Here is a 15,447-nt window from a genome sequence, read left to right on the forward strand (position 1 = left end):
CTTCACCTATATCCATTCTCCACACTTTCCCAACATCTTGAGGGGGAAGGTGAGTTTCAGTACGCAGCGCATGGCTGTGCAGCAAAATCCACATCTGTAGATGTGCTGGGTGTGGTGGTGGAAGATCTCTGAAGCTCTTCCAAAGCACCATCCCCCACCCTGCTGTGACGTCCCTCTTAAACATCTCAGAGCTTAGTCTGGGTGGAAGGTCCGAATGTGAACACCAGTACTAATCCTGATTTGAAACTCTACTCCTGTCCTGGCCTGCTCTCCCTATTTTGCCTGCTTTGCTGGGATATTGTCTCCTGCAACCAGAATCCCACCTACCAGAAAAGGCACTCCATGGCCTCTGGGGTGAAGATGCTCTGATGCTTCCAACCCTCCCAGGAAACAGAGAGACACTTCAAAATCTTTGGTTATTTTAATAGTATGAAAGGGACTCATCAGCTGGGCAGGACAAAAGAGCTAGAAAGGTTTTGAAACTTCACAGACGTAACACAACATCCATAGGGCTCTCTGTCCTCCTCTTGCCCTTAATGCTTGTGCTTAGCTGCTCGCCGGTGGCTCTCCATGTCCTTCGTTTCAACCTCCATAGCGATGTCTTTGAGGTCTAGGATAGACTGCTGAATCTAAGGTAGGGAAGAGAAATGGTAGAGGTCAGAGCAGGGGTGGGAACAGGAGGCAGAGAGGAGCCCATTGGCCCTTCTGGAGTGCGAATTTCGCCAACCAAAGTGAGCGGGAGGATAAAGGCAATTGCCCTGCTGGATCTGCACCACCAGAATGGGCTTTCACAGGTGAGTCAGAGGGGTGAATGAAGCCAGACTGTAGCCATGGGTGGATCTGCACCCCCTGCCCCAGCCTGCCCAGCTCCCAACAGGCACCCACCCCCTGCTCTGCCTCCTGGGACGAGACAGGTTTGCCTGGTGTCCTCCGCCCATTCCCCGTGCCCAAGAGACAGCCCAGGTGGAACAGAAAGTGTCTGTTGGGCACCTTGATTTCTCTGGGCTTTCCCCTCCCTTTGGGCAGCTGAGGGTCATTACTGCTGCTCTTTCTGGGCAGGGAGGGGGTTCTGGCTTGGCTCTACCATGTCCAGCTGTCTGAGGCTGTCATCCTCCGGCACATGCACTTTTGCTTTCAGCTGCGTGTTCACGCACTGGAAGAGGTTGTGGATGGCCATCTTCATAGTCGTCAGCATCAGGGCATTCTTGGCATTCCTGTTCTGCATGTCGGCCCAGCGAGCAGTCTGAGGAGGGGAGGAGAAGGAGAAGGAGAAGGAGAAGGAGAAGGAGAAGGAGAAGGAGAAGGAGAAGGAGAAAGAAGGAGGAGAGACACACAGCATGGTGATATGTCCCAGCAAAGATGCTGCTTCAGTGCTGGAGACCTTGGCTTCCACACTCCTTTGTTTTGCTAGGAAGAACCTGCCCTTGCCCAGGGCTGTGCTGGAGGTGGTTGACACCCTGGGGGCAGCACATCCCACCACCATCCGCCCGGACCAGGCGCTTTCCAGCTTTGCCTGGTGGGACTCGACTCCTGCAGCTGGGAGTCTCCAGGAAGGGAATTTGGCAAGGCCTCCTCAGAGTGATGCAAAGGGAACAGAGGCCAGTGGGGCTGCGGGCATTTCTAGACATTGATGTGCCTTGTTACAGCCCAGATGACCACCAGTTTGGTCATTTTTGGACTGGTAAGGAGGGAGGAGAAGGGCTGAGCCCTGGCGTGCAGATGCTGTGCAAAGGATGAAAACAAATAAAAAATCAGCAAAACCAGCTTCACTCTGAGGCCCGAGCCATGAACAGTGGAGACCACGAGATGTTCCACACTGAAGCCCCATTACAGGGATGATGCTGCAAGGAATGGTGAATGGAAATGAGTCTGACCAGGCTACACAAACCCAACAGGCATGTGATGGAGCATGCTTGGGTTTTGTGCCAAGGCAAACCTCCCCATAGCCTGGGTAGCAGATCTCTTTTGACTGTGAGTTCAAACAAGAAGGGAAAGATCCCGGCAGTTTTGTGAGGGCCTTGTTTTAACCCCTGACATAACCTGCTCCAGACCTGTCTGTCATTTGTCCTTCTGCAGCCCCCTGCAGGGATGAAATGAGGCATCGCCTCCAATTACAAAGTCTGCCACTGTGCCTTGCCATGACCCTGTGGCTTAACGCAGCCAGGCCTTGGGAGATCTTCCCCTGCCCATCCCGCAGTTCCTCACCCAGAAGCGGACATCACTTTGAGCCTGCGCAAAACGTTGTTGGAGCTGCTCCAGCTCATTTTGGTACTGCAGGGTCTCAGCTGCTTTCTCTGCCTCGTACCGATCCAGGAGCACCTTGGTTTGCTTAATCATTTCCTTGTCCTTCTCTTGAGACTGCTGCAGGTCCTTGCGCATCCTCACCAACAGCTTGTAGCGGGAAAGGATGTCCTGGATGTCCTCAAACTGCAGCACAAGGATCTTGGGTTTAGTTATCCCCCTGCCCTCCCCTCATGACTGCAAGTCTCATGCTGTTTGGCACCCTGTCCTGACCAGGGACAACACCTCCCCCAGCTGAAAGGTCTTCCCCTCTTGAGGAGCCTGTTGCCCCAGCTGCTTTGTGAGCAGCCACATTCCCTGTTTGATGACACCCCATTGTGCCGGTCCCAGAGCTGCCACTGCCAGCAGCAAGGGGAGATGTTGTACCACTCCCCAGGTGAGAAGTGCTCTGATAGGAAACAAAGCACAACTGCAGCTGCCAGTGCCAAGTCACCCAGCCATGGGAGTGGGGCAGCCGGAGCGCAGGAGTGTGAGCGATGCAGGGAGGGACGCCCGGACACCCTTGAGAGAGGGCACAGCTTTTCTGACAGCTGCCTGGGCTCCCATTCTTGGGCAGCTTTGCACTTCTCCCAAACCATCCATGTCACATGAAACAGTGACACAAAGGGGTCCCCATTCCCCTCAACTCTGTGCCTTTCCCCCTTCTAACACTTTTTCTTTGGTTTTCTCAAGCCTTCATCTCCTTCTCTGGTTTTCCTCCCCTCACTCCAGTCCCCTTGGCTCACCTTGCTTGCAGGGAACCTCCTCCCATCCCACCTGAGGTCTCTGGGTTTGACCAAGTGTCATGATTTCCCTGGACTTGCCTTATCTCCTCCAGGTTTAACATCCACATAAAGCCCTCCCTGAGGCCACGATCTGTCTCTCTCATGTCCAGACTCACCTGTGGTGAGATCTTCACCACATCCTCCAGGTATTTTTTGAAGATGGAGTACTTCTGCACTTGGTTGCTCAGCTTCTGGTGTTCCTTTTTCAGAGCTTCGAGTTTCTTCTTAGCCGTCAAAAGCTCCATCTCCTTTTGTGTTCTCTGGTCTCTTTCTCTCATGGCTTTCTTCAGAGCCTGGACTCGCAGCTTATCATCTTCCTAGTGATGTTTCCCCCACCAATACACACACAGAGAAGGAAAGGAAGGCAAGGGAAGATGGAGCTGGGTCAGCCAGCAGCACTGGGAGCAGATACATTGACAGGGGACAGACCAGTGCTGCAGCACCCCTGGGAACATCCTCACTCCCTGTTTAACATGGTGTGGTACAGGCCCGCCCTGAAACTTTGCTTCCAGAGCTCCAAAATGCAGACTCTGAAGCAAACTGTTATCAGGGAGAGAAGAATCCTGAGAGTTTGCACTGTGACGGATACGGCCTCGCCTCAAAGTTCACCTCTGGAGCTCAAGACACAGACTCCGCAGTGAACGGTTATCAGGGTACAGGCTCCTGGAGAGAAGGTCAGCAGCATTTGGCTTGACATATTTCCCCCAGGCAGTAAATAACAGAGTGAACCTGCCACCGAACTCTTTCAAGTCGCACTTCTCTTTGAGAAATCTAAGCGTTGTTCTGCAGTAAGCAGAACCCTAAATTACTCCCCCATGACACACGGCCACCCCTCTTGCACTGACCCTTTGCTCTTGGAGACAGGCACCTGGGGCAGAACTCTAATTTTCAGACCTACGAGGATCTGCCCTTGGGAGTCACCTGCGTGCCAACAGTGGGGACAGGCTGAGATCCTTCTTGGGGGATGTTTGGGGCCCTCAGGAGATCACACTGGTACTGGACAAGCTCTCTGCTGCCCAAACGCTATCAGGGCTTTCCGCATCTGTAGTACAAACCCCCATGCCCGGCCAGTCCTGTTCCTCACCGCTCCAGGCTCAAGGGAGGCTTGGACACAAGTGCTGGCCCAAGACTGTCTCCCAGGGAAGGGGAGAGGGTGGCGCTGTGGCTTAGGGTCACGCCAGAGGAGCTGATCAGGAGCAGGCGTACCTTTAACCTCCTCATAGATTTCTCCATGTAGGTTTTCAGCTGGTCCTCCTTGGCATGGAGTTCCCTCCACCGGCGGGCTATGTTGGCCATCTTCTCCTTGAAGGCCTGGCAGCACCAGAGCGGGCGTGACGTGGCCGCCCGCACCTGGAGCCACTCACCTGCCCGTTGCTGCCCCCCAAAAAACCACCCAACCCCCACCATGCCCCAGCACCCCCCTGTGGGAAACTGCAGCGGGTCTGTGGAATCCTTGACAGAAAATATGAGAGTAGAGATCAGCCTTGAGATATTAAGATTTACCCTTGAGAAGGATGGGAGTAAAGGAGTATCCGGAGAGAGGAGAGATGTACCCGTGAGAGAGGAGGGGATAGAAGAATAACATGGATGATAGAAAAATTAACCAATGAGATATTAGTGCTGTAACTTGTAACCAATAGTGAAAAGACACATGAACTGGTAGAATTGTATAAAAATGCACTTGTAGCAATAAATGGCATCTATTACTTTCATCTTGAAAGAACTTGGTCCATGTCGTTTGTCCGTCTCAACCACGACACCCTCCCATCTTTCTCACCTCTCGCTTCTCCTCCAGAGCCTTTTGCACCTGCTCGGCCTCTTTCCTCTTCTCCTGGAGGCGAATAAATGGAGACAGGGAGCCCTCCTCTGTCAGCCTGTGTTTCCTGCCACAGAAGTTTCCATCCAGGTCACACGTTGGGTCTGGTGCCTGGGCAGGGTGCTGGGCTGTGTCCAGGGTGGGACGACGGGCCAGAGCAACCCAGCACCATCTCAGATCCCGTCTGGCAGCATGGCACCCCCAGCAGGGAACCCTCTGACAGAGCAAGGGGGGCACAGGGACGAACAGGGTGGGGAAGGGAGGGAGGAGAGGAGGCTGAAGTGCTGGAGATCGGGGAGTTTGCCGCCGTGGGGGAAGGAGGGATGGAGGAAACAGGAGAAGAGGATGGAGGGCATGGAGGTGGGTGGAGGAGCCCCTCACCTGAGCAAGGGCAGGAGGTTCTGCCTGTACTGCTTGAGGAAATAGGCTGGCAGGTCCTCCTCATCTTTGGCGGCCATCGCTTCAGCCACCAGCAGGGCCCAGGAAGCCCAGGCCCTCCTGGCACCGCTGCTCGAGCGGGTCACCCAGGAACTGCTCTGCGAGCCCGGGAGCGGCAGCCGGGCAGGGGATGAGCCCCTGGGTGCCTCTTCCCTCTGCTTTCCCAGGACCTTCCTCGCCTCGGTCCTGCCTGTGGCCACCAGCTGCTGGTGCCCAGTTGGTGCGGAACGTTTGCCAGGAGCAGCTGGATTACGCTCGGCTAACGGCTCCTTGGCAACCGAAGCGGGTGATGCCCACTCACCAGCGAGGGGGCCTGACCACTGCGTCCAGCGCCAGGACCCTTCCGCACTGAAGGAAATCTAAACAAACTCAGATTTCTTTCCCTTCCTCTCATTTTTCCCCATTTTTCCTCTGCTAAAAACCAGCCCCCGTGCCCTGTGGTCTCTGCTGCCTTGGGTAGGTGTTCCTGCACTCCCCCCATCCACGTCCCACGGTCTCAGAGCTCAGGGCCTGAGGCTGCTCCTTCTCTCCCAAACCACCGGATGGAAAGACACTGAGACTGAGGTACGTCCTCAGGGATGTCTGGTCACTGTACTGCCCGTGGTTCCCTGTGTGGCACTGAGGTCTGTCATTCACTAAAAAACAACAACTCTTTTTAAATCGACTCATTTTATTTTTTCCCCAGAACGAGGCATTTGAACAAGGTCCATTGCCCAAAATAAAGCGGAGGTGTTCATGGGCCAGGTGGGGAAAACCCTACAGAGGGTGGTAACTTTCGGCTCCTTCCACAGGACATTTGACCCTTGATGCTCCCTCTGTCAGTCTCTGGCTTAACATACAAGAGTTTCTGTGAGCTACTGAAGCTGAAACGCCCGCCTTGGTGCAAAAGGGTGTATGACTGGGGCAGAAATCTTCCTGTCTGTTAAGCCCTGACTTTCATCAGGGAAATTGTTTTCAGGCAGACGTCACCCCTCGCTCATTATAAACCAGTAGGAGCTGGGGAGGGGCTGCCAGGTCCATCTGGCACTTTAAACAACACGAAGATGTTTTCCTCATTAACCTGTTTTCTTTGTAGGTATCTGTTTAAGCATATTATAGTTTAAATAAGTCTTTGCCTGTTATATGGTATGATAAGTTCACAAACTGTTAAATCATGAGAATCTGTTGACTCAAAATGTGCACTTTGTGATAATACAGAAGACCACGAGTAATTTAGTTCTTTACTACATTAATGTGGTGATAAAACTTTGTGTGCAGTAGCTGTTACTTTTCTTTCTAGCACGCTGGCTTTATCCAGCATCCAGACTTGCGCAGCTCTGCGACAGGCTGTGTCTCGTCTCGGTGTACTAAATTCGGCTCTTTTGTATGTGCACCGGATGAAGAATCCTGGTTTTGGGGTGACCCCAGAGGGGCACTGATAAAAGCCTTGCCCGGCCCAGCTTGCAGCGGCGGGGGGGGCGGGTGCCGATGGGGCTCCAGCCACACTGACCTGTTTTGTCAGAGACCCAGCGGTGCCTCCACCTGCTGAGCAGTGAGCGGTTCAAAGGTGCGACGCACACATCGAGATATTGTCTTGAATTAGGGTAACTGTGATCTGTTCGCATATTTGAACTTGGTATTTGATTTGCGTGTCTGAGCTCAGTATTTTAGTTTGTATATTTATATTTGGTATCAAAAGAATTTGTTTGGGAAGGTAAGTATAAAATGAGAACCGGTTCCGTTACACCTTGCTCCCCCTTCAGATGCGTCTGTACACATGCGAGTAAATTAGTGGGGGAAGTGATTTGAATGTTCTCTGTTCCCTATTGTTTGAGGACAACGCTCTGCCCCACAGCCCCGCACACAAACTGCCAGGAGCTCCCACAGGCTCCTTTTAAAGCCCAAGGGAATCCGAGCTGGACCCGTATACGGTCAGTGCTCTAGAAGCTTCTGTGGTCCGAGGCATTTCATTAAACGAGGGCCCCGTCTGTCAGCCGGGGGGTGTGGGCATGACCAGAGCGCCCACCAGCCAGAACTGCCCGGTGCTTTCCTGCGACTGCAAAGTGCTGCGACATGGCACCGTGGGCACCCCGGGGGGGGCGCGAAGCTGCTGCGTCCCCCCAGTTCTAGATCCCCCGACCCAGAGCAAAGCGCTCCCCTCCTCCGGCTGCCGACAGCCAGCCCGGCTTCTTGCACAGCCCCCTGGTTCCCCCCTCGCCCCGTCCCCCCAGTTAGTACCAGGGGTGTTTCTGAAGCCCATGGACACCTCAGCCCCACCTGGGGTGCAGGATGGGCCTTTGCTGGCTCTGCCCTGGTGCCCACTGGTTTGCACCCGGTGGTCCCTCTGGGGGGGCCCTGGATACCACTGGATCCACCTAGGCACCCCCAAAGCACCTTTTTAGCACTTAATTTTCTCCTGAAAAAGCAAACACAGTGGGGCTTTCTGCCATCCTGCCCCAGGGACCCCCACTCAGACCACACCGGTGCTTGGTTGCCCATCGCCATTTATTGCAGCCGCTGCCAGCTCAGCGCCCGGGGCGGTGGGACTGGGGCCGGGACCCCCGTCCTGCCCGGCTGTCAGGAGGTTGATTCCCTGCAGGGGGCTGGATGGGCGGCAGCTGATTCGGTGCCAGGGTGAAGCGTCTGGGAGACGGGACTGGTTGCTTCTTCAGCACAGCTAACAGCAGCGAGGAGATGGTTCCTGGGGGCGAGGGGCAGGGTCAGCCACAGACACACACAAACAGGGTCCTGCCCCCACCCTGAAGCACACAGGCTGTTGTCCCACACCGCCCAGCACCACCCCTCATGTCCCCCCAGCTCCCTCCAGCTCCACCACAGGGACCGGCTGCCCCAGCAGCCAGTGCTGCCCCCACAGCCCAGCCCAGACCCCAGACCCCTGTCCCACCCTGCCCAGCTGTGGGCACAGACCCGTCCCCCCAGACAGCAGGGTGTCCTCTGCCCCCCGGTGCCCTGACAGGGCCATACTTGGCCGGCTCCTGGAGGTCGAGGTGTCTGGGGTGGCCGTTGGTGTTGTGGGCAGCTGAGAAGCCCCCATCATGGAGAGCTGCTCATCCTGCTGTTTCCCATCAGTGCCGTCCTGGCCCGACAGCTGCATCACGGCCTTCTGGGAAGGGGAGAGCGTGTGACCCAAACACGGGGCCCCGTTCCGCACCCCTCAGCAACCCTCCCCCAGCCAGCTCTCCCCGGGGAAACTGAGGCACAGATCTCCCCACAGGCTCAGCATCCCCCTCCCCACCTCCGTCATCCCTACCTTGTTGCGGCTGCGGGCGCTGGGTTGGGATGGCCGTGGGGTGCTGGGCGGTTGGGGCTGGAAGCGCGGGGGCGTGAGGGTGTGTGGGCCCCCGCAACTCCGCTGAACAGTGGGGTATCTGCACTCGCCCGTCCGCTCCCTGTGGGACAGGACATGGGGGTGCTCAGTGCCCGGCAGGTGGCACCCCATGTGTCACTCGACGCCAGGGAGGGGTCAGGGGGTGCTCCCTGTTCGGGGGGCAGTTACTCACGGTCCAGGTGCCAGCATTTTGAGGGGCCGGTCGCAGGACAGGCAATGGAGATCAGGCAGCAGCTGCCTGGAACAGGGAGAAAAGGGCTGGGGAGCTCCTGGGGGGCACAGCCCCACCTGCACACCTGCCACAAAAAGCCTCTGCACCCACCCCCCAAGATTGGTTCAGGAGGGCTCCTCCCACACGTGCCCCCTCATTGTGCCGCCTCTATCGCTGGGAAGCTGCAGCTGGCAGGAGCACAAGGCACAGCCGCTTGCTCAGCATCCCCAGGGGCGCTGCCCACATGGCTCCCACGCCAGGGTACCACACTGGCACGAGCTGGGACAGCCAGCAGGAACGGGGCCAGCACTGCCAAAGCCACCACTGTCCCCATCGCACTCACTTCCTAATCCCAGCGGCATCGTCACGCTCTGGCTGCAGCGCCTTCTCCTGGAGCTGCTCCCTGAGGCTCTCCCACCGCTCCTCCTGCTGCTGCCGGAACGCCCCCAGCTCCCGGCGGTCCAGCTGTGGACGGGTGACACCCTCAGCCATCTACCCCAGGATGGGACATGGCGGTCCCCGGGGGCACAGCCGGGAGGGGGGACCCTCGCAAGGATGCTGCCTTAGGCTGCCAGGCCCCCAAGGTGCCAGTTCTGCGTGGAGGGGACGAGCCCTCACCTTGCAGTCCATCTGTCTCTGGAGCTCTTGCTGGAACTGGTGCCAGCCCTTCTCCTGGCCCGTCACCTGGCTCGTCACCTGGCTCGTCACCTCCTCCATCCTCTCGTTCAGCCGCTCCTCGCACGCCTCAAGCTGGCTGCGACTGACTTTGTCAGCCAGGGCGGCTTTGTCTGCTTTCTAGCAACGGGGAAAGGCAGGAGAGCGGTGGGGACAGGATGCAGGGACAACGGGAGAGGGAGAAGTGGCTATGTGGCCCTGTTCACTCCATCACCCCCGTGGGGTTGGTCCCACAGCCGAAGGGACTCGGGCTCACAGAGGGACCTGGCAAGGGACCCGCAGCCGGGCTGGAAATCCTCCCTCCCCCTGGCTGGTTCTGCCAGCTGGCACCCAAGGGACAAGGGGTGTTTGTCACCCTGCCCGGGACACCCTTGGTTGGCACCAGGGCCCCTTGAGCCTGTACCTCATCAATTCCCAGCACCAGCAGCTGCTCCTTGTCTGCTTTCTTCTTCTCCAGCCTCCCCAGGGCCTGGGACAGAGCCTTCCAAGGCAGACAGCAGCCCGTGATGCCACGGCAGGGTCGGAGCTGCCCCCCGGCCAGCCGAGCACCCCCTGCCTCCCCACCCCGTCAGAAACCTCCAGGAAAGGCATTGGGAAGCTGTGCAGGGCTGCAAGCAGGGTGGCAGGGGGACAGACCCCTTGGGGTCCCAGCCTGGGCTCTGCCTGTGGGTTACAGCCACCCACCTTGATGTCATCCTGCTCCTGCTGGTGATCCTGCTGGAGCTTTGCAAGGGCCGAGCTCAACTTCTCACAGTCCTTTTGGAGCTGCATGATGCTGGCCTGGAGGCACCTGAGCTGTTCGTCCTGCTGCAGGGACTAAGAGGACAAGGTGGTGCTGAGCAAGGGGGTGGCTGCCCCGTGGGGACAGACCCAGGGTATTTTGGCTGGTGGCCACAGGCTCTCAGTGCAAGTAGGACATTTGGACATTTGCTCCAAGGCTTTAATTCCCTTCTGTGCTGCTGACTCTCACAAGCCAATTAGGGGGGCAGTGAGGGGCTCCCCCACGTTACAGCAAAGCAGAAATGCCTGGGGGGTCCTGGCAGCTCAAGCCCCCTACACCGCATCTCCTTACCTGTCTCCTCCATTTCCGATAACTCTCCACCTTGCCGCCCCCCTTCTGGGCCAGGGACTCCACCTGCTCCTCGAGCTTCTCACAGCGCTGGAGGATCTTCCCCAGCAGCACCCCGGCGTCCGTGTTGCAGATGGGGCACCCTGCGTGCTCGTGTCTCCCGCTCCGCGCCGTCGCCCTCGGCTCGTCCACCTGCTTCCAGGGGAGGAGGAATCAGCTCTGAGCCGGGCTGGATGCCGCCCACAAGCCCAGGTGCCGTGGAGGCTCCGTGGCCCCGTCCAGCCAGGGGACGTGGCCGGGACCCCGCCAGGACTCCCCCCGAGCCAGCGGGGGCTGGGAGCGCTGCCCCGGGCCTCACCTCTGCCTGCACCTGCTGTGCTGCCTCCATCACCAACTTCTTCACGTTCTCAGCCGCAAACTGCTCCAGCTCGGCCTGGGTCGGCTCCTGCTGCTTCCCCAACTCCTTCCGCTCGGCCTTGACCTTCTGTCCCTTGGGCCTGGCCAGCGAGATGGGGCGGCTTAGCCTTTCTGGGGGTGTCCCTCGGCCCCTAAACTGGGATGCTCCCAGACCCCAGGCTCCCTCGCAGCCCTGCAGGTAGGAAACCCTCTTCCATCCTTTTACCGCGGCTGTTGGGTCATCTGGCCGCTGCCGTCCGCTTTTCTGTCGGCTCCAGACCCCCTCGTCTTTCTGGGAGCATCCTCCACCTTGCTGATCTGGGAACGGCAGTGGGGGCAGTGAGGGCACAGCCCCCTGTGTCTTTCTGGCATGGGGACCCTTCGGCTGCCCCCTCCCTGGTCAAAATAGCATCCCCGCAGCCCCTCGGGGACTGCTGCCGGCTCACCTTCTCCTCCTCCCCGTGGAGAGCCCTGGCCATGTCCTGCAGGAAGGACATCTGGCACTTGAGGTCGGCCAGGATGCTGGTGATGCTCTCCCGGCCTAGAGGGACATGGTGCAAGGGGATGTGCTGTCGGTGAGGGGTTCTCACCCTTGGGGCCAGGCTCTGAGCATGACGAGCCCCTGGCACAGGGTGACCCCACACCAAACAACCCCCGCCAGCCCCGCCGTGCTCTCACCTCCCTTCGGGAAGAGCCGGCGCACGTTCTCAAGATCTGCGCTTTCTGCTTTTGTAGATTTGAGCTGCTCCACCTGCTCCTTCAGACCAGCGCAGAGCTGGCCGAGCTGCCCAATCTGTGCCAGAACCTCCCGCATCTCTGACTCGTAGCTTGAGGTGCTGGTGGAGCCCCAGGGCTTGGCCGGCTCTTGGGCATCCCCTGGGATGGTGGCTTTGGAGCTGGAGGACCCAGCCTGCACCCCAGGGGTGGTGGTGTGGGTCCCAGGGGATCCTGCCTGCATCCCCGAGGTGCTGGCCTGGGCATCAGGGGCCCTTGGCTGTGTCCCCAGGTGGGTGGTGGCCTGGGTGCCCGGGGATCCTGGCTGTGTCCCCGGGGTGGTGGCGCTGGCATCAATAGACCTCATGTGATCAGAGGGAGCGCCTGACAACTTCGCAGGGGTCGCTGGTTCCCCCTGTGTCCCTGCTTGCATCCCGGGGGAGCCAAACCCTGCAGGCCCCTTGCTGGTCTCCATCCCAGGCTGTGTCCCACGTCCCTTCGGCCCCAGTGCTGAGCTCCTCCTGGCCTGGCTGTCCATGGGCACCTGGGTGGGCTCAGCGGGGGCAGACTGGCCCCCACTGCCCTCCTGGGAAGAAGAGGCAAAGGGCAGCAGGTTTACTGGCAGCTGGGCAGCCGTGAGGACAGACCCCAGAACCCTCCGCCATGTCCCCAGTCCCTGTCCCCAAACCACCATCTCATGGGGCCAAACTTGTGTTGAACCCGAGAGCCCAAATGCAAAGGGATCACGGGGTCAGCCTGGCCATGGAACAAGAGGGATGGGACCCCCAGGAATGGGACCCCCAGCATCACTGCCCAGCACCCCAACCCACAGGCTGTGCCCCAAGGCAGGAGGGCTGGTGTCCCCGAGGGAGCGGGGGACGCAGCCGCCTCCTGTCCCTGCGCAGCCCGGCAGCGTCCTGGGGCTTCCCCTGGAGCTGGGCGAGGAGAGGGACACTCGTTCAGATGTGGGAGCGAGATTTAAAGAGTATCCCCGAGCGAGCTGGGGCACGAGGCAGAGGGACGCTGGGCAGGGCTGTGCCCGGGGGCCGCGGCTGAATTGCACGGGCAGAGCTTTATCTCCCCTCCTCCCCCTCCCATGGTTCTGTTTTGAGGGCTCTCTAGTTCAAAATTGCCTTAGCAACCCCTGGGACACCCTTCCCACTCTTCCCTCCTGCTGCCCTTCACGCTGCTGACACCCATGGCCGTGGGGCAGGGGCACAGTGTGACAGGGCAGCAGGAGCAGGGAGGGACGAGGGCCCAGCTCCCTCCCCCGGAACCAGGGGACGCTCACCAGTCCAAGTTTCTCCTGGATCTCCTGCATGTCCTCCGCGAGGCCGGAATGCGCCTCCTGCAGGGCATGCATGTCCTGTGCCAGGCCGACATGCGCCTCCTTCATCTCCTGCATGTCCTGTGCCAGGCCGACATGCGCCTCCTTCATCTCCCGCACGTCCTGTGCCAGGCCGACATGCGCCTCCTTCATCTCCCGCACGTCCTGTGCCAGGCCGACATGCGCCTCCTTCATCTCCTGCATGTCCTGTGCCAGGCCGGAATGCGCCTCCTTCATCTCCTGCATGTCCTGTGCCAGGCCGACATGCGCCTCCTTCATCTCCTGCATGTCTTCTGCCAGGCCAGAATGCGCCTCCTTCATCTCCTGCATGTCTTCTGCCAGGCCGGAATGCGCCTCCTTCATCTCCCGCATGTCCTGTGCCAGGCCGGACTGCGCCTCCTTAAACTTATTCATCTCCTGCCACAGGTCCTGGAGCGAAGGCCTTTTCTGGGAGAGCGGGTGGGGGGTGAGCCCAGGGGAGGGTCCCTGGGGACCTGGACCCCGCTGTGCTCTGCTGCGGGAGCTCGGGCTTAACCCAGCCCTTGGGCTGAGGGCGGCACGACGGCAGCGCGGAGCCCGGAGGAGGGGGCGTCTCGTGGGGGAGCACCCAGGGACCAGCAAGAGCATCTACCTTGGAGACGGCTCTCTCCTCTCCGGTTGTTTTTGGCATGGCCTCCTTGGCCATGGAGGAGACCTCGGCGTTGCTCCCGGTCCCCTCCAGCGTGTCCTTCTCAACCAGCTGCTCCTCTGGTTTCCAGAGCTGCTGCCCTGTGCCCAGGGCTCCGTCCTCCTCCTTCTCCTGGCCAGGCTGGTCCTCGCTGTCCTGGTCCTTTGCCAGGCCGGGGGTCGGGCTCTGCCCTGGCTCCAGGACAGACAGCTGCAGCTGGCCCAGCTGCCCGATTATGGCCTCAAGCAAGTTGTGCAGCGCCACCAAGTCGACAGCCGCCAAATGGGGTGTGCCGATGGCGGCTTTCAGCAACTCCAGCAGTCCGCGTGTGGCCATTGCTGCTGCTCTGACGGAAAACACTGAACTGGATGTGGGAAGATGGGAGCTGCTCTGTCCGGAGATGATCTTGGAGGGATGGGCAGCCAGCAGCCTTTCTCCTCCTCCTTCTTGCCACAGAAAGTGATCCAGTCACCAAACTGATCCAAGTGCCAAAAGCGATCCAAGTGATGAAAGTGATCCAATTGCCAAACAGATCCAAGTTCCGAAAGTGATCAAACCACCGAAAGCGGTTCAACCACCAGAAGCGGTTCAACCACCAATAGCGATCCCACCAACAAAAGTGGTTCAATCACCAATAGCGATCCCACCACCAGAAGTGGTTCAACCACCAATAGCGATCCAACCACCAAAAGCGATCCAACTGCCAAATGAGTCCACCACCACAGTGATCCCACCACGGCAAGTGATCCCACCACGGCCAGTGACCAAATGGGCGAGGGACACAGGTGACAGGGGACAATATAGTGTCTCTGTTGCCCGGCAACAGCCGTCTCAGGAGCCAGCGGGCGCCGCCCTGGTCCTTTGTGATGAAGTTGTCCACGGGATGGGAGATGCTGAGGCTCCCTCCTGCCTTTCCCACTTTACCACCTACAATGCAGCTGGTGACACCTCAAATGTTGTGGCAGGTCACTGCAGCCCGTGCCCAGATTCAAAATACAATTGGACAGGTCATGGGGAATGAAATCTCATTTCGCTGAATTAAATACCCTCAGTTTTAACTGCAGAGAGAATGGCTTTATCCGTGTTGTGCACTAAATCAAACTCTCCCGACGTTCCACCCTTTCCTTTCCCCGTGGCACAGTTGGCCTTGGATGCGATTCCCCTTGGTGGCAGATGTGCAGTGACTGGCTCACGAGTGCACCAGCACCTGGGAACCTGGGCTGAAAACAAGGTCAAAGTGCCTGGTTTAGGATGCCTTTCCCTGCGGTTCATCAAGCAGAAGGATGTCTTTGAGAGGGAGCTGTTCTGAAGGGATTTCTTCTGCCTCTCTTGACCGTTGGCGTGAGCCAGCGGCTGCTGACCGGGAAATGTGCTCATCGCTTGCTCCCTCATGAACACTGTCCCAGGCTTTGCAGCTATAAAGACATAAACCAGAGTATGTTTCCTGTCACCTGTGCAAGAAGGTGGTTCAAATGCAAAGGCTGATCTTGCCTGTAAGCAGCACAAACTGCTCTAGAGACAGCTCTTTGATGGGGACGGAGCTGTGAGAGAGGTTCTGCAGCTGGCACGGCTGCCTCCCTTTTGAAACACGGGCAATCTCGTGCTGGGATTCCCGTCCCTCAGCCTGATGGCTCTGACATCTCCTCTGATGCTTCAGAAACGGTGCTGCTATCTACACAGCCATTGCAAGATCCTTTTGCACCGAGAACTGAAGTTGCTCCATAGCTGAAAGGGAGACCCC

At 58.6% G+C, this 15,447-nt stretch overlaps 1 protein-coding gene across 1 annotated transcript; it reads right to left on the reverse strand.

Annotated features, from left to right (window-relative positions):
* Positions 1-533: 533 nt before the first annotated feature.
* Positions 534-5,339, reverse strand: CCDC42 (coiled-coil domain containing 42; the record flags this gene model as incomplete). Its single annotated transcript, XM_080356767.1, has 7 exons — positions 534-629; positions 1,085-1,243; positions 2,206-2,427; positions 3,182-3,382; positions 4,272-4,376; positions 4,843-4,948; positions 5,263-5,339. The coding sequence occupies 7 exons, from the start codon at positions 5,337-5,339 to the stop codon at positions 534-536; spliced, it is 966 nt and encodes a 321-aa protein (XP_080212893.1).
* Between the last annotated feature and the right edge of the window lie 10,108 nt (positions 5,340-15,447).

The sequence above is a fragment of the Nesoenas mayeri genome (genome assembly GCF_963082525.1).
Source record: "Nesoenas mayeri genome assembly, chromosome: 19".
NCBI classification, from domain to species: domain Eukaryota; kingdom Metazoa; phylum Chordata; class Aves; order Columbiformes; family Columbidae; genus Nesoenas; species Nesoenas mayeri.